Below are 22,857 nucleotides of genomic sequence, written 5' to 3' on the forward strand. Positions count from 1 at the left end.
GTTGCCGTCTGCTTCCTGCTCTCACTGACTGCCGGCCGTACAGTGAGAAGTGAGAGCACAGCAGTGACGTCACCGCTGCGCTCTGCTCTCAGTGTACGGCGGCTCAGTCAGTCAGAGCAGGAAGCAGACGGCAAGGGACCTGGACACCGAAAGGCGAGTATGTACTGTTTGTTTTTTTTGGTAACCAGGGTACACATCGGGTTACTAAGCGCGGCCCTGCGCTTAGTAACCCGATGTTTACCCTGGTTACCCGGGTGCTGCAGGGGGACTTCGGCATCGTTGAAGACAGTTTCAACGATGCCGAACTCGTTCCCCTGATCGTTGGTCGCTGGGGAGAGCGGTCTGTGTGACAGCTCCCCAGCGACCACACAGCGACTTACCAACGATCACGGCCAGGTCATATCGCTGGTCGTGATCGTTGGTAAATCGCTAAGTGAGACGGGGCCTTTAGTGTTAAGCAGTCTATTCCAGCCCTGTTTGCTACAGTAAATATCACGGCCACAGTCATGGTTGTAGCCTGTCTTTGCCTGTTTCCTAAATCGCCCAAATGTGTAGCAGCCCCCCTTACTCTGGACATGCACCGTCATTTTCTACCCTTGTACCCCTGCCCGTGCATCACACCCAAAGTCTGACCCACTGAGTGCTTCCCTCTAAATTCTAAATTCTTGCAGCAGACAATAGTGATGTCGTGTTCTAGTGTACAACTGGCATGTACTGACACGTAGTATAGGCACGTACATGGAACTTCTGCCTATGTGCCACTACATGCATTATACAAAGAAGCGGTGCATCTGCTGAAAGGAGGCGCTCAGTCAGTCAGACTTCAGATCTGCACAGCATGTGACGCGTAAGTTTGGGCACCCCTGGTCAAAATTACTACTATTGTGAACACTTAAGCAAGTTGATCATTAAATGATCTCTAAAAGGAAAAGTTAAAAATGACACATTTCCTTTGTATTTTAGGCAAAAAAAAAATAATTTTCATCTGTTACAGTTTAAAAATTACAAAAAGGAAAATGATCCAATGCAAAATTTTGGGCACCCTTGGAGATTTGCGTGCTCAGATAATGTTGACCAATGTTTCAGACTTTAATTAGTGCTGAAGCCCTGTTATGTGTAGCACAAGCAATCAGAAGATCGCAGATTTAAGTCTCCTAAGGAGAAAGTAAAGTGTTAAAAAAGAAAAAAGTTTAAAAAAAATAACGTTCAAATCACCCCCTTTCAAAATAAAGCAATAGAAAAAATACACATATTTGGTATATCTGCATTCAGAAACGCAAGATCTACGTTTTTGGCACACCGACCACTTAAAATGAAAAAAGTTTATTTGGACATGATTTAAAAATAAAACAATAAAAGCAAACTAAATTTACATAATGGCGATCACAGGAAGTGTGCCCGCACGATCCCCGCCGGGAGCTCGGCGTAAGCTATAGAAGAGCTATGGCTGTCACTGTTACTAGCAGTACCTGCACCACCCTGGGCCACTTAACTCTCTAAATGCCCTGATCGATAGTGATTGCAGCATTTAGATGTCTGGAGAGGGAGAGGGCTCCCTTTCCCTTTAGATCGGCACCCCCTCGATGTCTTCGAATAAAGCGGTCATCACTTTTACCATATAGTGAACGGCATTAAAAAAATAAATAAATCCTGAATTGATGTTTTTTGTTCATTCTGGCCTTCAAAAATCAGAATATAAGCTGATCAAATAATGTTATGTGCCTGAAAACTGTACCAATAAAAACGTCAAATCGTCCTGCAAAAAACAAGCTGTTACATGACTTGGTCAGCAGAAATATAAGAAAGTCATATCTCCCAAATATGGCAATGCAAGAAAAAAAGTGTCTTAGCGTGTGATAGCTTCCAAACATAAAAACCCAATATAAATCTGGCCTCGCTGTAATCGCACCGACCCAAAGAATAAAGTCACCTAATCACTTATACGGCATGAGGAATGGCATAAAAATTAAATAAAAGCAATTCTTCACCTACTATTGATTTGTTCATTCTGTCTCCCAAAGATCGCAGTAAGTCTCTGCTCACATTTATGTGATTCAGACAGAAACCCCGACGGAAGAGTCCCTGTGATGAAGCAGATGAAGACACTGCGGACTCCATCTGGCCTATGATTCAGTGGCGTGCGTCTTTCTAAGTTTATATAAAAACAAAGTCGGCCACAGTTTTGTGCACCTCTGAAAAGAGAGCAGACAGAGCAACATATGGAATGTTGCCACGTTCAGCAGAAATTGTGACATTTTTGCCCATTTCCCTGTGTAAATATAGGGCTAAACCAACATTTTTGTGATTAAAAACGTAATTAATTTTTTCTTCACATTCCAACGATATAAAATTCTGTGACACACTTGTATCAACATGATCATTGTACCTTTAGATGAATTTATTAAGCTGTGTAGTTTGTAAAATGGGGTCACTTATGGGGGATTCTGCTTAAATTTACCACTAACATGAAGTACAATGTGGCCCAAAAAAACATTCTCGGACTCTGTGGGATACATTCTGGTCATCTCTGGTCCTTCGCACAATGCATCCTTGGGGACGGAGGCTGCCGCTTGCACAGCTGAGAGCCGTGGGCTGTCAGAAGGCAAGTATATCCATTTTTTTTTTTTTTTTACATGAATATGGATCCCAGGGCCTGAAGGAGAGTCTCCTCTCCTGCAGACCCTGGGAACCATCCCGACCACACACGCTGTATAAGACACCCGGCGTATAAGATGACCCCCAACTTATACGGCGAGTATATCCCAAACTCCATATTTTATATGGAAAAGTTGGGGATCGTCTTATACGCCCAGTCGTCTTATACACCCGAAAATACAGTACTTGTTTTATCTTTGTCTGGTGATCTGAATCATTTAAGTATGACAAACATGCAGAAAAATAGGAAATCAGGAAGGGGCAAGCACATATTTTCTCTACAGTATGTGGTCTTCATATTCCTAGCTTTCGTAACTCCCAAGTATTAGTAACAGAACAATTTGTGGAGAAGACAGGCATTTCTAAGAGTTTCAGAGTTTGGTAGAAAAGCATTGTGACTATAATTTTACAATCCAAAAAAGAAGCATCCTATACCGATTAATATGTCAAAAGTTCAGGATAAGGGATAAGCATGGTAAAATGAGATCAATTGGCACTTCTACCTTCTTGTATTGTAGCCTTAAACTTGATCTGTTATTTCAGTGATTAACTTTATAGACTTCCGTACTCTGTGTATGAAAATTCTTCTAAACGGTTTTCACAAGCTTGATCTTTACAGGGTCACTAGAAGAGAGCAGCTAATCCCCTTCTGTAAAGTAATTTGAGAGGAGTGAATGTGAAATGCAAAGTATCACCTGCAGAAAAGCCTGAGCTGCGAAGCTTTCCATCCTCTGCACCAGCACTGCATGTATAGAGTTGAAGTCGGGTAAAAAGCCAATAGAGATGTAATAAGAGAGACCTGATACCATTCTTAATACCAGATTTGCTATCCTGCGGTCTGGGTGACCTCTCTTGTACAGAGAAATCGATTATACAAACCCTGCGTATGTCCAGATTTGACTTCACCTCAATGAGAGGTTTGCTGCTTGTAATTAATCCTGACTCATGTTTTCACAGTTAGAGGCTTTAATCCATAAAGAATGTGTTCTTGCATTTAGCTTGGTTTTATTTCTTAATTCTTCCCTGGGATAATATTGCAGGTTTATTGTAATTTTAGTGTACAAACTAGAACAGAGTTTCATGCAGAATATTTCTCCAGTCACCTTCCACGACAGCAGTATCGGAGGATGTCTCCCCGCCCTAATAGGGGACAGGAACAGAAAGAGGTTAAATACCCCTCCCCTTCCTGCAACCACCAGTGTTTTTCCTGTCCCCTATGGGGCATGAAGAGGTTCTCTGATAGTGCTGCCGTGGCCGGCGAACGGGAGTACTGTTACCTGACAGCCGGGCAGTCGCGGTCGGGAGCTCCGCTCTCCTCCTCTTCAGACTGCTCCCATCTCCGTGGTCCTCGCGTGACTTGGGACCTCCGCCCGCTCTTCCTGCGCCACTTTCGGGTGGCAATGCAGAGCGGTGTAGTGCTCCGGGGTCCTCCTGCAGCTCCCCAGCTTCCTCCTCCCTCCACGCTGCTGCTGGGGTTGGCGCGCGCCGGAAGTGACGCGCTCCGGAACTTCCGGTTTTTCGAACTGGAGCTTTGGCGCGTGCCGGCCGGCGTCCTGGGCCTAGGATCATCAGCGGCAGCCAGGGCGGGCGTCTCGGACCCCCCCAGGGACACTATCGAGGGGGAGGAGCACCAAACTCGCTGGAGTCTCGGTAAGACTACTTATTCCTGACTGGGGAGGCTTCCTAGTAAGACGTCTGTCTGAGACTGGACCTCTGACGTTATGGACAGCGACAAACCCTTACACTCTGCTCCTGCAGAGCCCAGCGCGCACCCCTCTACTGTAAGTAGTGGGACAATGTCCCTTGCTGTCCATTCTTTAAATTTAAGCAACTCAGTCCACCTCTCTCTCTCGTTCCAGGGAGACAAGGTCCCTGGCACTAAGAAAGACAAGATGCCCAGCCGCAAATGTGGTGCTTGTGCGGCCAAGCTCCCCTCAGCGTACGAAAAGAAGCTCTGCCAACCATGCACAGACGAAGTGCTGCGTAGCGAACAGCCTTCTTTAATGGATAGCATCAGAACCCTCATTAGGCAGGAGGTTCAGTCCTCTATGGCAGCCTTCTCTCAAGCCCGACTCCGCAGCCTCCCCCTCCTAAGAAAAAGAAGATGGGCCGGGTAGCCTCAGACTCTGACTCAGGCGAGATACATACCTCAGGTTCAGAGTATAGCTGGGAAAATGAGGGTTCTACTTCTACTTCTGCTCCCAAATCTGATAGTAGGAAATACCTCTTCTCCTCTGGATTTGGAGGAGTTAATTTCCATGGTGAGAGGCACCATGGGGGTAGAGGAGGAGATAGAGGACCATTCCGTGCAGGATGATATATTCGGGGGTCTGAAACCTAAGTCAGTAAAGGGATTCCCCATACATGAAAACATCTAGAACCTTATCCTCCAGGAGTGGGGCCTGCCGGAAAAGGGGTTAAACATCCCATCTGAGTTTAAAAATCGCTTTCCCCTTGAGGGAGATTGTTCTTTATTTGATATGCCCAAAGTGGATGTTCAGGTGTCAAGGGTAACCAAGAAAACGGCCCTACCCTTCGAAGATTCCTCCCAGCTAAAAGATCCTATGGATCGTAAAACTGAGAGTTTACTGAGGAAATCTTGGGACACCTCAACTAATTTATTGAAATCCAACGTGGCCTCAACATGTGTGGCCAGATCGTTGTTTCTTTGGCTTCGTACCTTAGAGAACCACCTCATACAGGGTACATCCAGGGAGGACATCCTTAATTCTCTCCCCTTGCTCCAAAAAGCAACCTGATTCCTCGCGGACGCCTCCGCGGAATCAGTTCGGGTAGCCGCTAGATCCGCTGTCCTTACAAATTCAGCTAGGAGGGCCCTGTGGCTTAAGTCTTGGGGAGGAGACATTACCTCAAAGTCCAAACTTTGTGGTATTCCTTTCCAAGGTCATCATGTCTTTGGACCAGCCTTGGACGACATTCTGGACAAGGCTTCAGACAAAAAGAAGGTCCTTCCAGAACAAAGGAACCCGAGGAAGCGTTTTTTTCGTCCCCCTCGTGAACAACCACCCCAACAGAATTATAGGGGAAAAGGCAAAACGGGACGATGGAGCTACCCCAAAGGTGGGAAAGCCAGAAACATCATGGTCCCCGATCCCTAGCAGTCCTCTGAGAAGCAATGACTGCTCCCAGGTCGGGGGTCGACTCTCGGATTTTCTCTCCAGGTGGCAGGAGATCACCAGGGATCAGTGGGTCCTGCGTACCATACAGGATGGCCTAAGATTGGAATTCGAGAGTCCTCCTCCTCCTCACCGTCTAACGATCACTTCTCCACAATCTCCAAAACTTCAGGAAGCTCTGAGGTCGGATATTCTAAGCCTGCTCCAAGAAAAAGTGATTTCCCATGTACCTCATCGGGAAAGAGGAGAAGGCCATTACTCCCATCTCTTTCTGGTGAAGAAACCCTCAGGGAAACACCGTATCATCGTAAACCTGAAACCTCTAAATCAGGTGATAAGATATCGAAGATTCAAGATGGAGTCTATCAGATCAGCAATCCCGCTGATTGGACAGAACTGGGTAATGGCCACATTGGACCTGAGGGATGCATATTACCATGTGCCAATACATCCAGACCACAGGAGGTTCCTCAGGTTCGCTATTTCCCAAAACAAACGGATCAGCCATTACCAGTTCAATGTCCTTCCTTTCGGAGTATCATCAGCTCCTCGTGTCTTCACCAAGATCATGTTAGAAGTGATAATCTTTATCCGACAACAGGGGGTCTGCATCATTCCATACTTGGACGACTTCCTCCTCATTGCCCCATCAGCTTCTCGCCTCAATCAGGACATGATGAAGGTTCTCAATATTTTAACATCTCTCGGGTGGAAAAATCAGATCTCCGGCCATCTCCACAGAAGAAATTCCTAGGAGTTCTTCTGGACTCAGAGAAGAGGATGTCCTTCCTACCCAGGGACCGTCGGATCGATCTTGTCCACAAGATCTCCAGATTCAGAGGCCAGAAATTCCCAACTCTAAGAGACTCTATGTCAATCCTGGGTTCTCTAACATCGTGCATCCAGGCAGTCCCCTGGGCCCAGGCCCATACAAGAATTCTTCAATCTCACATCCTGTCATATTCAAGAGGACACCAGATGGCTTTATCCAGGAAGATCCCTCTTCCCACTCATGTAAGATCCTCCCTCTCATGGTGGCTGAACCCCCGAAACCTACAGCGGGGAGTCAGTTGGGATCAGACTCCTCTCCGAGTACTTACTACAGACGCAAGTCAGAGAGGTTGGGGTGCTGTGATCGAGAAATCCCACTTTCAGAGTTTGTGGTCCACAGATGTGAGACGCAGTTCCTCAAATCTGAGAGAGTTAAAAGCAGTGGAGGAAGCGCTGAAAACCTCATCGGCCCTCGTCCAGGGTCACCATGTACGAGTGATGTCCGACAATATGACCACTGTCGCCTATCTCCGACACCAAGGGGGCACGAGATACTCAAGCCTAAAATTAACTGCTGGAAGGATTTTTTCCTGGGCAGAGAAGCACCTGTCCATCTCTGCAGTGCATATAAAGGGGCTGGACAATTCCCAGGCGGATTACCTCAGCAGGAGGGACTTTCATCCAGGGGAATGGTCCCTAAACCAGGAGGTATTCCTATCCTTGGTCCAGAGGTGGGGAACCCCCGAGGTGGACCTGTTCGCCAGCAGACAGAATACAAAGTCAGACACCTTTTTCTCCCTAAGCACCTCAAACGAGGCTCAGGGGCTGGACGCATTCTCCCATCCTTGGGAATTTGCCCTAGCATATGCCTTTCCGCCAATCCCATTGCTATCCAGAACATTGCAGAAAATCCGGAGAGATCAAGTCACAACGATTCTGATAGCCCCATTGTGGCCAGGAAGAAGCTGGTTCAACGCGTTAACAGACATGTGCCTAGAGGGTCCAATCCTGCTTCCCCAGAGACGCGACCTGCTTCAACAGGGTCCTCTATTTCATCCAGACCTGCACAAGCTGAAGTTAGCAGCCTGGTTTCTGAAGCCGAGATCCTGAAGGCCAGAGGGCTCTCTCAAGACGTGATTGAAACCCTACAAAAAAGTAGGAAGCCGATAACTAATGCCATTTATGGGAAAATATGGAAGAAATTTTCTTCATGGTGTTTCCCAAACAAACCAGATCCATTCAACCCAGAGATTGCTCAAATCCTTCAATTCCTCCAGAAGGGCTTGGAGATGGGGCTCTCACCAAGTACCCTAAAGGTCCAGGTGTCGGCCCTCGGGTCTTTCTTTGACCAAGATCTGGCAATCCACCGATGGATCAAACGGTTTATAGCTTCAGCAACTAGAATCCGTCCAAGACGTCTCATCCACACACCTCCGTGGGACTTGAATCTTGTCCTAAAGAGTCTGACCGGTGACCCTTTTGAACCCCTTTCAGCCTCCAACTTAAAAATCTTGACCCTTAAAACAGTCTTTCTGGTGGCTATCACTACCGCCAGGCGTATAGGGGAGATACAGGCTTTGTCAATCCGGGAGGCATTCCTGACCATAACTATGGACAGCATAATCCTAAAATTAGATCCTTCCTTAATGCCTAAAGTGGTCTCTGAATTCCATAGAAATCAAGAGATCATCTTACCCTCATTCTGTCAGAATCCCTCTAATCCAAAAGAGGAGGTCTTTCATACCCTGGACGTCCGTAGAGTGGTCCTATTCTACCTTCAACAGACAGAAAGTTGGAGGGTGGATCAGAATCTATTCGTCCAGTGGTCAGGACGAAATAAAGGCAAGAAGGCAGCCAAAAGTACAATAGCAAATTGGATTAAACAGGCCATTAGTCTTGCCTACGCATCCCAGAATCTGACTCCTCCAGCTTCTCTAAAAGCACACTCCACCCGTGCAGTCTCCACTTCCTGGGCAGAGAGGGGTAGCGCATCTTCAGAGCAGATATGCAGAGCCGCCACCTGGTCGTCAGTCCATACATTCACCAGACACTACAGCCTCCACTTCAATAGGGACCTATCGTTTGGCAGACGAGTTCTCCAGGCTGTTGTCCCTCCCTAAAGAAATTAGCGGTTGATATCACTCCGATACTGCTGTCGTGGAAGGTGACTGGAGAAAATAGAATTAGAACTTACCGGTAATTCTCTTTATAGGAACCTTCCACGACAGCACTAATTTCCCTCCCTATCTGATTTATGTATTAGATGTTTCCTGCACTTAAGTGGTAACTAAACATGCTACTGTGTCCAGAGAAAACACTGGTGGTTGCAGGAAGGGGAGGGGTATTTAACCTCTTTCTGTTCCTGTCCCCTATTAGGGCAGGGAGACATCCTCCGATACTGCTGTCGTGGAAGGTTCCTAGAAAGAGAATTACCGGTAAGTTCTAATTCTATTTTTTGAACTGATATTTGTATTCGCATCTAACTTCGTTGCTGGAACTGCAGACACACTGTCTCTTTCCGGCCCCATAGTAAATTGCAAGGTTTCTAAACAGATAAAGCACAATATTTGTTGAATTGGAATCTCTTAAATTAAAGATAAAAAAAAAAAATATGGGTTTGTCTATTGCTGTTTATGTATTTTTCAGAGCGTCTACATCATGTGTTCAGTGTTTCTGGTCACAGATGCTCATTAGCTTATTCCCACCACCTGGATCCATTTGTTGCAGATAGTTGCTACTATTGTATAGACTATACAGTAACAATCCTTGCACTAATCCAAACTGGGCTTTAGGCTACTTTTACACTTGCCGTGTTTTTTGACGGCCCGTTATTGCAGGCCTTTTTCGATGGCCGTATCGCCGCAAAAAAGGCGGGCTGGCGCAATAACGGACCGCAGAAAACTTGCGGTCCGCAAAACCGGAAGGGACGGTGCGCCGCAAAAACGGATTTGATTTTTCAATGGGGGCCATGTCAGTACACCGTGAAAAAGATTGAGCAGGCTCGATCTTTCATGGCGGCAAATACAGCCATACGGCGCACCGTGGAATTTTTTGCAATTTTGAAACGGCCAGGAAAAACACGGTAAGTGTAAAAGAAGCCTAAATTGGTTGTTCCCGCGCTGCGAGGACCCTGGTGCCAGCAATGGTCCTGTGACTGCAAATAAATGCTCTATGCATTCTCCCCACCACATTCTGACTGGATGGTTTCCAGCCTCTCTAAATACCCTTGTATTGAGCGAGGCTGCGCCAATCTAATCGAATGTGGACTGAAGGGTGCATATTACATATTTGGGATCACAAGACCACTGTTCCCGATACCGGAGAATCCTCACAGCACGCAGTGCACGCGATGTGAGGATTTACAAGTCTGCAGTCACATAGCTCTAGACCAGACAACCTCTTTAGAAGGATTTGTCACCAGGTATTTGCCACCTAGTATGAGAGCAGCATAATGTAGCAAGAGACCCTGATTTCAGTGATGTCACTGGGCGGTTTGCAGCAGTTTTGATGACTTATCTGCAATGTATTATCACTGGAGGACTAGTTAGCCTTCTGCTTTGTAGTGCTGCCTAATCATGAGCTCTGTACCATTCGAAGTACTGATTGACAGCTTCCTGTGTATACTGTGTATAGGTAGAAAGGTGCCAATCAGTGGTGTGGACGGGGTTATGCACAGGGCTCCTCATTCAGAAAACTGGTAGATTTGCAGCATATAAAACAGTGAGCAGAAGTGGTACATCGCTTGAATCGGCCACTGCCCCTACATCATTCTGACATGGGGTAGGAAAAACCTGGTGAAAGATTCCCTTAGAATAAATCAAGATGCAGACAAACATAGCAGTGCCATTCCAGCAATCGTTGGCGCTGCTTTTTCGGCAGTGATGTGACATTGGTGTGTCACCTGCCTGCTGCTGTCATGTCAATGGGCAATGAGCAGCAACTCGTCCACTGCAGTCTTTGCTGTTCAGTCAAAGTGGAACTTGGCCCTGACGGATTATTGATGAGCCACAGCGGGCACGTGACTCAACAGTATCTTGTCACCACTGGTAACAGCGAGCTGCACCAACATTGGTGGAACGGTGCCATTGCTGGAGGTGAGTATACACTGTTATTTGTTTAAATTTGGATTGCGAATTGATGAAAATGGGGTAGTACAGTAGTGGACAGCTCCTTTAAGACATACCAGACTCTAAAGGAAGAGTTTGATGATGCTATGCAATATATTACAATGTAAATGTTTAGTTATGACAAAACTATATTTGCCAACCTTGTGAACATTGTCTGAGCTCATAATTGCTATTCATAGTAATGGCAACGTGGAGTGGACTTTGTCCTAAAATCGTTTTCTCACTGTTAAAAAGTGTTGGTTTGCTTACTAGAAATCATCCTTTATTCCAATATTCTAATTAGGTGCTTGGTGCACCCTAGGGATGTTAACAGGGTTTGGTGCACATTCCCACCTACGTGTTTATAAAACGGTCTGCCCTCCGCTTCAATGATTACCAGCTTTGGCCTCACTGAAATTGTGAGCTAGCCTTTGAGTACTGAGGCATGTGCCAGATGGACTCCCGAGGAAAAGTTGTTCTGAACAGGTTTGAATATTTGATTGTTGAAATATCTTTAAAGTAAGTGACAATTAATATTTTGTTACAGACTAATCTGCCAATTTTTAAACTGAAGGAATCGAGCGTCCGCAGAAGATACAGTGATTTTGAGTGGTTAAGGTGTGAACTTGAAAGAGAAAGCAAGGTAAGTGATCAGATTGGCTAATGCACATTTCATTATATGCATGTTTTTAACAGATCTATGACTATTTCATAATACAAGCTGAATACATTACTAAATTGTTTACTTTATGAGGCTTGTGTTTTTACTTAAAAAAAAAAAAATAAATCTGTGAAATGACGAAAGTTTCTCTTTGGAATATTTAAATGTGTATGTTATGAGTCTTAGGCTATGTGCACACGATGCAGATTTGCTGCGGATCCGTAGCGGATTTTTCCGCGCAGAAACGCTGCAGATCCATACTGTGATGTACAGTACAATGTTATTCAATGGGATTAAAAAAGCTGTGCTGATGGTGCGGAAAAATCAGTGTGGAATTGCTGCGGATTTCAAAGAAGTGCATGTAATTTCTTTTGTGTGGATCTGCAGCGTTTCTGCACCCCTCCATGATAAAAATCCGCAGTGGCAAAAACCGCTGAAAATCCGCACAAAAATCCGCTTAAAAACCGCGGCAAATCAGTGGCTGTGGATTCTGCCAGGAGATGCGGATTCTGTACAGAAAATTCTGCACCCCTTTTCCTACGTGTGCACATAGCCTTTGAGATGTTTTCTTGCGACGCCGCCCTCCTGTTGCTTCATCGCTCCCTGACATCACACTCCGGCGCAGGTGTACTGATTTGCCCTGTTGAGGGCAGAGTAAACTACTGCAGTGCGCAGGCGCCGGGCCTCTTGGACTTGTTTCAGAGCATGGTCTAAGATATTTCTGTCAGTGCAGTACTAACAGGTAACGAAAGTAAAATTCCCATTGAGGGAATAAATAGAAAAGTATATACACTCACTGGCCACTTTATTAGGTACACCTGTCCAACTTCTTGTTAAGACTTAATTTCTAATCAGCCAATCACATGGCGGCAACTCAGTGCATTTAGGCATGTAGACGTGGTCAAGACAATCTCCTGCAGTTCAAACCGAGCATCAGTATGGGGAAGAAAGGTGATTTGAGTGCCTTTGAACGTGGCATGGTTGTTGGTGCCAGAAGGGCTGGTCTGAGTATTTCAGAAACTGCTGATCTACTGGGATTTTCACGCACAACCATCTCTAGGGTTTACAGAGAATGGTCCGAAAAAGAAAAAAAATCCAGTGAGCGGCAGTTCTGTGGGCGGAAATGCCTTGTTGATGCCAGAGGTCAGAGGAGAATGGGCAGACTGGTTCGAGCTGATAGAAAGGCAACAGTGACTCAAATCGCCACCCGTTACAACCAAGGTAGGCCTAAGAGCATCTCTGAACGCACAGTGCGTCGAACTTTGAGGCAGATGGGCTACAGCAGCAGAAGACCACACCGGGTACCACTCCTTTCAGCTAAGAACAGGAAACTGAGGCTACAATTTGTACAAGCTCATCGAAATTGGACAGTAGAAGATTGGAAAAACGTTGCTTGGTCTGATGAGTCTCGATTTCTGCTGCGACATTCGGATGGTAGGGTCAGAATTTGGCGTAAACAACATGAAAGCATGGATCCATCCTGCCTTGTATGGAGCATCTTTGGGATGTGCAGCCGACAAATCTGTGGCAACTGTGTGATGCCATCATGTCAATATGGACCAAAATCTCTGAGGAATGCTTCCAGCACCTTGTTGAATCTATGCCACGAAGAATTGAGGCAGTTCTGAAGGCAAAAGGGGGTCCAACCCGTTACTAGCATGGTGTACCTAATAAAGTGGCCGGTGAGTGTATATAAAGCAAAAAAAAAAATTTAAACCCATAAACATGTGTTTTTAAGTTAAAAAAAAAAAAAAAAAAAAAAAAAATACACATATTTGGTATTGCTGCATTCAGAACGACCCAATCTATAAAACTGCAGAACTAGTTAACCCCTAGAGTGAATGCTGCCAAAAATGTGGCAAACTATGGTTTTTTGTTATGCCACTGGAAATAAAGTGGAATAAAACAAGACAAAAAAACTGTAAATAAAAATTGTATAGCTGAAAACATCATCTTGTCCCGCAAAAAACAAGCCGCCATAAAGCCCTATTAGTGGAAATATAAAAGTTATGTCTCTCAGAATAAAGTGATGCAAAAACAATATTTCGCCATTAAAATAGTTTTTGTGTAAAAGCACGAAAACAAAAAAAATGTATAAAAATGAAGTATTGCTGTAACCGTACTGACCCCCCAAAAAAATAATACCTGCCTTATCAATTTTACCACGGTGAACGGCAAAAAAAAAATAAACCAAAAATCAATCTGTCACTGGTTTTTGTTCATTCTGCCTAATGGTACCAATAAAAACGTCGACTTATCATGTAAAAAAAACAACTCTCGCATGACTCCGGCAGCAGAAATATAGGAAATTGCAGCCCTATAAATCTAGCATCGCTATAATCGCACCGAAGAATAAAGTCGTCTAATCACTTATACTGCACAAGGAACAAAAAACAATTCTTTACATGCTGTTGATTTGCTCATTCTGTCTCCCAAAGATCACAGTAAAGCTTGGCGCATATATTTTATGCGCTATACGCTGAGCGCTTACACTGGGATTTCCACGTAAACCTCTGAAAGACATGATTCAGACAGAACCCCCAGCGAAAGATTTCCTATAATGAGGCAGATGGAGGCACTGTGGACATTGTCTGACCTATGATCTGGCGGTGTCTGTCTTGTAAGATGTGCATAAAAGCGCAGTTGACCACAATTTTGAGCACTTCTGAAAAGGACATGGCTGAACAGAGGCAGAGGCCAGAGTAAGGGTACCGTCACACAGTGCCATTTTCATCGCTACGACGGCACGATCCGTGACGTCGCAGCGTCGTATGATTATCGCTCCAGCGTCGTAGACTGCGGTCACACTTTGCAATCACGGCGCTGGAGCGATGCCGAAGTCCCCGGGTAACCAGGGTAAACATCGGGTTACTAAGCGCAGGGCCGCGCTTAGTAACCCGATGTTTACCCTGGTTACCAGCGTAAACGTAAAAAAAACAAACAGTACATACTTACATTCCGGTGTCTGTCCTCCGGCGTTCTGCTTCTCTGCACTGTGTAAGCACCATAGCCGGAAAGCAGAGCGGTGACGTCACCGCTGTGCTCGCTTTCCGGCCGGCAGGCGCTCACAGTGCAGAGAAGCTGAGACGCCGGAGGACAGACACCGGAATGTAAGTATGTAGTGTTTGGTTTTTTTACGTTTACGCTGGTAACCAGGGTAAACATCGGGTTACTAAGCGCGGCCCTGCGCTTAGTTACCCGATGTTTGCCCTGGTTACAAGCGAACACATCGCTGGATCGGTGTCACACACAACGATCCAGCGATGTCAGCGGGTGATCAAGCGACGAAAGAAAGTTCCAAACGATCTGCTACGACGTACGATTCTCAGCGTGATGTCTGATCGCAGTAGCGTGTCAGACACAACGATATCGTAACGATATCGCTAGAACGTCACGAATCGTGCCGTCGTAGCGATGAAAATGGCACTGTGTGACGGTACCCTAACTCTAATGTATATGCAAAGAGAAAAAAATTGCGGCAGCACTCACCAGGTGGCGTGGTTCATTCCTTTATTGAAGATACGAATTCCATTAGAGTAAATGCACGGCTCGGGGGAGTGCGGACATGGTGGAAGTGAGCAGGGAAGGACAACAGCTGTTTCGCGCTATACCAGCGCTTCTACAGGTCTGGTATAGCGCGAAACAGCTGTTGTCCTTCCCTGCTCACTTCCACCATGTCCGCACTCCCCCGAGCCGTGCATTTACTCTAATGGAATTCGTATCTTCAATAAAGGAATGAACCACGCCACCTGGTGAGTGCTGCCGCAATTTTTTTCTCTTTGCATATACATTGGAATTTGTCTTTTTTTCCTTATGCGAGCACCTCCAGTTACTGAGTTTCAGGCACCCACAATTGACTGCATACTAGCAGTGCTCGTTGCAGAGGCTGTGCAGCGCCACGTTTTTTTCTTATGGCCAGAGTAACTCTGCTGCTAAATGTATTTTTATCTGGATTTAAAATGTGACAGCCTTCTTTCTCATGTGAGTGGAAGATAGATATAACAGACCAAACTTCAGTGACTCGATAAAGGTGGGAACTGATAAAATAATTAGCAGAGATTAAATAAAAGGAATATTACTACATCCACCTCTCAAAAATAAGCATCTGTCACCTGCTTAGATATTAAAAGGGTTGTCTCGTTAAAATAAAACTTTTGTCCAGAAGACTGGATATGTAAAAAAATAAAACCCATAACCAGTCACACTCTCCTTCTGGCACCTGCCTGGATCCAGTGTGGACTGCACAGAGAGAGCGCTGAGGTCACTTTTCCACCATCAGCATGACCGCTGCAGCAGAGAAGGGAGTTTTAGTAACATACACTCACCGGCCACTTTATTAGGTACACCATGCTAGTAACGGGTTGGACCCCCTTTTGCCTTCAGAACTGCCTCAATTCTTCGTGGCATAGATTCAACAAGGTGCTGGAAGCATTCCTCAGAGATTTTGGTCCATATTGACATGATGGCATCACACAGTTGCCGCAGATTTGTCGGCTGCACATCCCAAAGATGCTCCATACAAGGCAGGATGGATCCATGCTTTCATGTTGTTTACGCCAAATTCTGACCCTACCATCCGAATGTCGCAGCAGAAATCGAGACTCATCAGACCAAGCAACGTTTTTCCAATCTTCTACTGTCCAATTTCGATGAGCTTGTACAAATTGTAGCCTCAGTTTCCTGTTCTTAGCTGAAAGGAGTGGTACCCGGTGTGGTCTTCTGCTGCTGTAGCCCATCTGCCTCAAAGTTCGACGCACTGTGCGTTCAGAGATGCTCTTAGGCCTACCTTGGTTGTAACGGGTGGCGATTTGAGTCACTGTTGCCTTTCTATCAGCTCGAACCAGTCTGCCCATTCTCCTCTGGCATCAACAAGTCATTTCCGCCCACAGAACTGCCGCTCACTGGATTTTTTTCTTTTTCGGACCATTCTCTGTAAACCCTAGAGATGGTTGTGCGTGAAAATCCCAGTAGATCAGCAGTTTCTGAAATACTCAGACCAGCCCTTCTGGCACCAACAACCATGCCACGTTCAAAGGCACTCAAATCACCTTTCTTCCCCATACTGATGCTCGGTTTGAACTGCAGGAGATTGTCTTGACCATGTCTACATGCCTAAATGCACTGAGTTGCCGCCATGTGATTGGCTGATTAGAAATTAAGTGTTAACAAGAAGTTGGACAGGTGTACCTAATAAAGTGGCCAGTGAGTGTAGATGTATTCTGATAATGCGATACATCGTCACCAGACCGCTGCAGCCAATCACAGGTTACAGTGGTCTGGTGAATGATGGAACAGTGAAAGATCAAAGCTTCTTGTCTCTGCACATATAAAAGAGTGGCCTGCATTAAGTCTACGTGTGTCCCGGTATGTGAGTATGACTGAGTTAGTACATTTTTTACATTTCCAGTCTGCTGGGCAAAGTGTTATTTTGCCCTAGCAATCCATTTAAAGGAAGTCTGTCAGCAGGAAATGCAAGATAAGTACATCAAGTGTGCACCGAGCATCTATGCTTGTTTTGAAAAGTCCTTTTATTCCATTGGTTTTGTCACTAACCACATTTTTTTTAACCCCTTAGCTACTGCTGTCAATAGTGACTACAGCAACTAGATGGTTAAAAAAGATCAGGATGGTCAACCCCATTGGCATCTTGAGATCATGATTGTGTGGTCCTGATGTCTGCCATGGGAATTCATGGCCAAAAAATGGCCTTAGCGTCTACCCGCTATAATGGCCTGTTCAGAAGTTGGCAACATTTAGTAGGTAAAAATAACATTTTTCATCCCTGTCATGCCACTTCGTATTCCTGAAAAGCACCCAAAGGGTTAATAAACTACCTGACAGAAATTTTGAATACGTTGAAGGGTGCTGTTTTTAAAATGCTCTTTCTTTTGGGGTTTTACGACATATAGGAACCCCAAAGTCACTTCAAAACTTAACCCCTTTCTGCCAGCTGACGGAGTAGTACCTCAGCTGGCGGTATCCCCCACTTTGGGGTGGGCTCCGGCGGTGAGCCCAGCTCAAAGCCGCGACATGTCAGCTGTTTTCAACAGCTGACATGTGCTCGCAATGGGCACGAGCGGAATCGCGATCTGCCTGCGCCCGTTAACTAGTTAAATGCCGCTGTCAAACGCCGACAGCGGCATTTAAGAAGCACTGCCGGCCGCACGGCTGAAAGTAAGCGCACCGCTGACCCCCGTCACGTGATCGGGAGTCATCGGTGCATTGCCATGACAACCAGAGGTCTACTCAAGACCTCTATGGTTGTTGATGGCAGATTGCTGTGAGAGCCTGTGGTCGGCGCTCATAGCAAGCCTGTAATTCTGCTGCATAGAGGTGATCTGTGCATTACCTCTATGTAGCAGAGGCGATCGAGTAGTGGATACTTCTAGCCTTCCATGTAGGCTATTGAAGCATGCCAAAATTAAAAAAATAAATAAAATAAAGTATTTAAAACTAAAAAAAATAATCGTTAAAATCACCCCCGTTTCGCCCCAATCGAAATAAAGCAATTAAAAAAAAAGTCAAACCTACACATATTTGGTATCGCTGCGTTCAAAATCATCCGATCTATCAATAAAAAAAAAATGGATTTACCTGATCGCTAAACGGCGAAGCGAGACAAAAATCAAAACGCCAAAATTAAAATTTTTTGGTCGCTGCGACATTTCATTAACATGCAATAGCGAGCGATCAAAAGAACGTAGCTGCACAAGTCGTATAATTAAAAACATCAGATCTGCACGCAAAAAATAAGTTCTCACCCAACCCCAGATAACAAAAAAATGGAGACTCTATGGGTAACGAAAAATTATGCAATTTTGTTTTTGTTTGGCAAAGTTAAGAATTTTTTTTACCACTTAAATAAAACATAACCTAGACATGTTTGGTGTCTATGAACTCGTAATGACCTGGAGAATCATAATGGCAGGTCAGTTTTAGCATTTAGTGAAAATAGCAATAAAGCCAAACAAAAAAAAAAAAGTCTGGGATTGCACTTTTTTTCAATTTCATCGCACTTGGAATTTTTTTTCCCATTTTCTGTTACACGACATGCTAAAACCAATGGTATCTTTCAAAAGTACAACTCGTCCCGCAAAAAATAAGCCCTCACATGGCCATGTTGATGGAAAAATAAAAAAGGTATGGCTTTGGAAAGAAGGGGAGCAAAAAATGAGAATGAAAAAATGAAAAAAGCTTCTGGGGTGAATGGGTTAATAGAAAAAATAGGTTTTGTAAATTTCCTTGAATAAATGAAAAATTGCTGCTACAATTTTAAACCTTCTGACATCCAAACAAAATAGGATTTTTTTTAAAAATGGCGCTGATATAAAGCAGACATGAGGTAAATGATATTTAATAACTATTTTATGTGATGTATGACTCTCCAGATTAAAGGGATAATAATTTAAAGTTTGAAATTGCAAATTTGTAGAATTTTTTTTTTTTTTTCATATTTCTGATGTTTTTAGAAACAGAAAATATCAACACAAATTTACCATTAACTTGAAGTACAATATGTCACAAAAAGCAGTCTCCTATCCTAATCACTGAGATCCATTGAAACGCTTCAGAGTTATTACCACATAAAGTGACACTGGTCAAATTTGAAAAAAGGGCTAAAAGTCATAGTTCTAGCTGTAGCTCCTCTGAAAATGATGCCACCTTCTGAGCAGACATATTGGCCAAGACTCACAAATGATCCATACGCCTGATTTCTTTATTTTCTCCGCTTTATCTTAGGTTGTGGTGCCCCCTCTACCTGGCAAGGCTCTTTTTCGGCAGCTTCCATTCAGAGGAGATGAAGGAATCTTTGATGAATCTTTCATCGAGGATAGAAAGCTTGGGCTTGAGCAATTTATAAACAAGTAAGTGTGATCCCCTGCGTCTCAAGTGCTAGGAAATGCTTCAGCAATGTATAAAAGACTGTATAACAGGGGGGCACAGTTTAATCCCTGCACTGAATGAGTTAAAACAAATCCTCCTTATTGCTGACCTTCTGTTTGTTGTGTATAGTTAATGTATGCAGATTGCCTGCGAAATTGATGGCGCTGAAACAAATAGTTACGTGCTATACCATAGCTCTCCCTGGTTTCAACATATGCCCTATTGCTGGAACAATGCCGCTTACAAAGCCGGGGTAATAATTTGCATTGATTGCAGATTGTGGCATTATCTCTAGTTCTGAAATGTGCCCAGTGTACTTAATCACCTTCTTTACATCACTGCTGATTTTATGCAATACTTTAATATTTTCATATAATTCATAAGATTTGGGTGGGTTTGCAGGGCAGAATATAAGTCATAGAAATGATAATGGCATTGAAAAGACCATGCCTTCCTTATATTTGCTGACGTATGGATTGACCTGTTTTGACTTTTTTTTTTTCCTTTGTTCTTTTTACTTGCAGAGTTGCTGGTCACCCGTTGGCCCAAAACGAACGTTGCCTTCATATGTTTCTACAAGATGAAATTATCGACAGGAACTACACACCATCCAAAATAAGACATGCTTGATAACTGGAAGCAATTGACACCCTATGACTGTAAAACATTATTTTATTATATTGTTGGCATGTTACAATCTGCTGTAATAAATGTAACATACTAACCTCTATATTACTCTACAATGTTACTTTTCATTTCAGCTCCAGAAGCGGGTTCAATTGCCACTAAAGTATATGATCACACACACTGAACCTCAAGGTGCTTGGACAGGATTCGCTGATGGTTTTTTTTTTGTTTTTTTTTATTATTATTACTTGTTCTAAGCCAAATTGAAACATGACAGCATGTATTTCCAGCACTACAGTAAAGATTCAGACTGTGACAAGAGGCTTGTGTTCATAAAGGGTTACCTGAATCAGTATGTCTGTTGTAAAAGAAGTCATTCGTGATGGAAAGACAAAAGTTAACTGAGTTGTAATCAGTTGTATTCAGGTCTTCCAGGAAAAGTCCGTTTCTGTGTAGCTTGCCTGACATGAGCCTCTCACAAATGTGAAAGTCCTTATTATAGTCAGTCGCCTTGCGTCGGGAATCTTGCAGCATCCTTGGCAGTCATTTCTCCCGTCCTTTGTGGGTAATGCCTTATTGTTTTGCCATTTGTTCTCCTTTTGTGTTTATTGTTCACGTTTAGCATAATTTGTTTTTTTGTTTTTTTTCCATTTGGAAAGTCATCATTCAATTTCTGCCTTTTCCAGCTGAGGACTTGGATGAAATAATGTTTGTTGAGGACCAAGATCACTTTACAGTAATCACTGATCTGATTGTAATGGATGCTCACTATAGTTGCCTTTTTTCTTTTTATCATAAAAGCTGCTGTCACCTTGGCAGTGATGCTACTCTTGTGGGATTACTGGCATTTTGTTCTTAATTGGGAAAACAATAGTCTAGCTATTCCTCTCTCATAACACATCATTTATCATATATATGTATATATATCTAGGAATAATTAGATTGGCAGCTAACTAGCACTAACAAAGACTCTCACTAGAATGTTTCTATTCCATATTATCTTGTGCCACTATCGTACTCTGTATATCTTCACGTGTAATCTTTGCATACTGAAACTCCTCAAAGCTTGCAAAAGACTTTATAATAAATGTTACAAAGAAATTTATACAAGTATAAAACATCTTTATATGACTTGTTTGAATTTTTGAAATACAAATATGGAAATAAAAATCTTTTATTTACAATGTTTTTGATTAATTTTTCAACGTATCCTGACAAGAAGTATGCTTATGGTTTTTCGATTTATTCAGCTTCGAGTATGAACGCCACATGCAGAAATACACACGCAAAGCCTTGGCATCCTATTGTTGAGTTTAGTAATGGTTGTCTGAGGGATGTTCTGCCACACTGATGCTCTCATCCGCTGCTGGCAGCTCATTTTTCAATTGCTGATGATGTCCCAATTGTGCTCGATGTAAGACAAGTTCAGAGACACTGCAGGCTATGATAGCATGTTTAGTCGACGCAGGCTTCCCACAGTAGCATGCGCAATTTGTGGTCTGGTCGTTTAAGAGAAATGGCTATACTATTGGATCCACCACCAAATCAACGTGTTAGTGTACCTGGAATGAAGACTAGAGGGACCTGGCTACCATTCATTATGTCACCCCACACCATTTAATCCCGGGAGCAGGGTTGGTGTGATGTCCTCTTTATGGCATGGTCCCATGTTGTCTCCAGGCCACTCTACGGCTATAATTTCCTCCAAGACAACAGTGGGACTCAATGCTGAAGAGGCTTGATGTTCAGTCCTGCCTCCATTTCAGTTTCTGGTCTCCTCCATCTGATGACCTTGTGGGCAATGCCATGAAAAGGCCTTTACAGTCCACCAAAGTGTCCCAGGAACCATTTGTCAACAGGAAAACATCAGACCACATGTTGGTTGTGTTACTCTGAGCAGCCTCTATGCGGAGGATGCAGGAGGAGTGCAGGGAAGCGGACGCTGGGCACCGGAATGTGAGTATGTGTTTTTTTTTTTTTACTTTTACAATGGTAACCACGGTAAACATCGGGTTACTTAGCGCGGCCCTGCGCTTAGTAACCCGATGTTTACCCTGGTTACCCGGGGACTTCGGCATCGTTGGTCGCTGGAGAGCCGTCTGTGTGACAGCTCTCCAGCGACCACACAGCGACTAAACAGCGACCGGCATCGTTGTCTGTATCGCTGCAGCGTCGCTTAGTGTGAAGGTACCTTTAGTTATCTGGAGTCTGTCTGGTGGAGGTGTGAATTGTATCCATGTAGTGACTCATAAATTCAAGTGTTAAATTGAGTCCTAGTGTCAACGAATTAAACATCTTCATTAGTTTGTATTCCCAAATTTTCCTTTCCCTGTGGTCCTTAAAATGACCTTTTAGTACCAAGACTTTTAAATCTGTCATACTGTGTCCAGGTCCAGAGAAATGTTTTTCCACAGGTGTGTCCATTTCATTCCTGATTGTGTGTCTGTAGATTCATCCTAGTTTGTAGTCTTTGCATGGTTTCCCCAATATAAATACTTCCAGGGCACCTCGTACATTGTATCATGTACACCACGTTGGAGGATGTACAAGAAAAGGAACCCGTGACCTTATAGTCCTGATTTGTGTTTGGTACACAGACTATACTTATTGGTAATATGTGGGTACACGTTTTGCATTTTTTATTGTTACAGGGGAATGTGCCAGTCACTGATCGTGTTGAGAGGACACTTCTGACAAGCAGATTCCTTAAGTTAGGGGGCTGTTTGTAGGAGAGAAGTGGTAGTTCTGGGAATATGTCTTTCAGTTTGTGATCTCTATGGAATATGGGTTGGAGATCAGCAGCAATTTTCCTTAGGATGTGGGGGTTGTATGTGACCACAAGAGGTACCCTGTTGTTATCCTCTCTGTAATCCAGGAGGCTGTTTCTTGGGATCCTTGTAGCCCTGTGGATCTGCTCATCTATTACCAGTGGATGGTATCCTTGTAGGAATGTGTTCCTCAGTGATCGCAGCTGTTATTGGCTCTACTAGCAGTTTCAGTTTCAGCACAAACTTGC

General features: G+C 44.1%; 1 protein-coding gene across 1 annotated transcript in view; it reads left to right on the top strand.

Annotated features, from left to right (window-relative positions):
* The window catches only part of SNX3 (sorting nexin 3), a 40,053-nt gene extending 19,028 nt beyond the window's left edge, over window positions 1–21,025 (top strand). The window contains exons 2-5 of the mRNA XM_077289601.1: window positions 11,217–11,312; window positions 19,071–19,195; window positions 19,739–19,873; window positions 19,976–21,025. Of these exons, the coding sequence (XP_077145716.1) occupies window positions 11,217–11,312; window positions 19,071–19,195; window positions 19,739–19,844 (327 nt within the window). The 3' untranslated portion in view covers window positions 19,845–19,873; window positions 19,976–21,025. The remainder of the gene's footprint in view (window positions 1–11,216; window positions 11,313–19,070; window positions 19,196–19,738; window positions 19,874–19,975) is intronic.
* Window positions 21,026–22,857: the final 1,832 nt, after the last annotated feature.

The sequence above is a fragment of the Ranitomeya variabilis genome, chromosome 2, assembly GCF_051348905.1.
Source record: "Ranitomeya variabilis isolate aRanVar5 chromosome 2, aRanVar5.hap1, whole genome shotgun sequence".
Lineage (NCBI taxonomy): Eukaryota > Metazoa > Chordata > Amphibia > Anura > Dendrobatidae > Ranitomeya > Ranitomeya variabilis.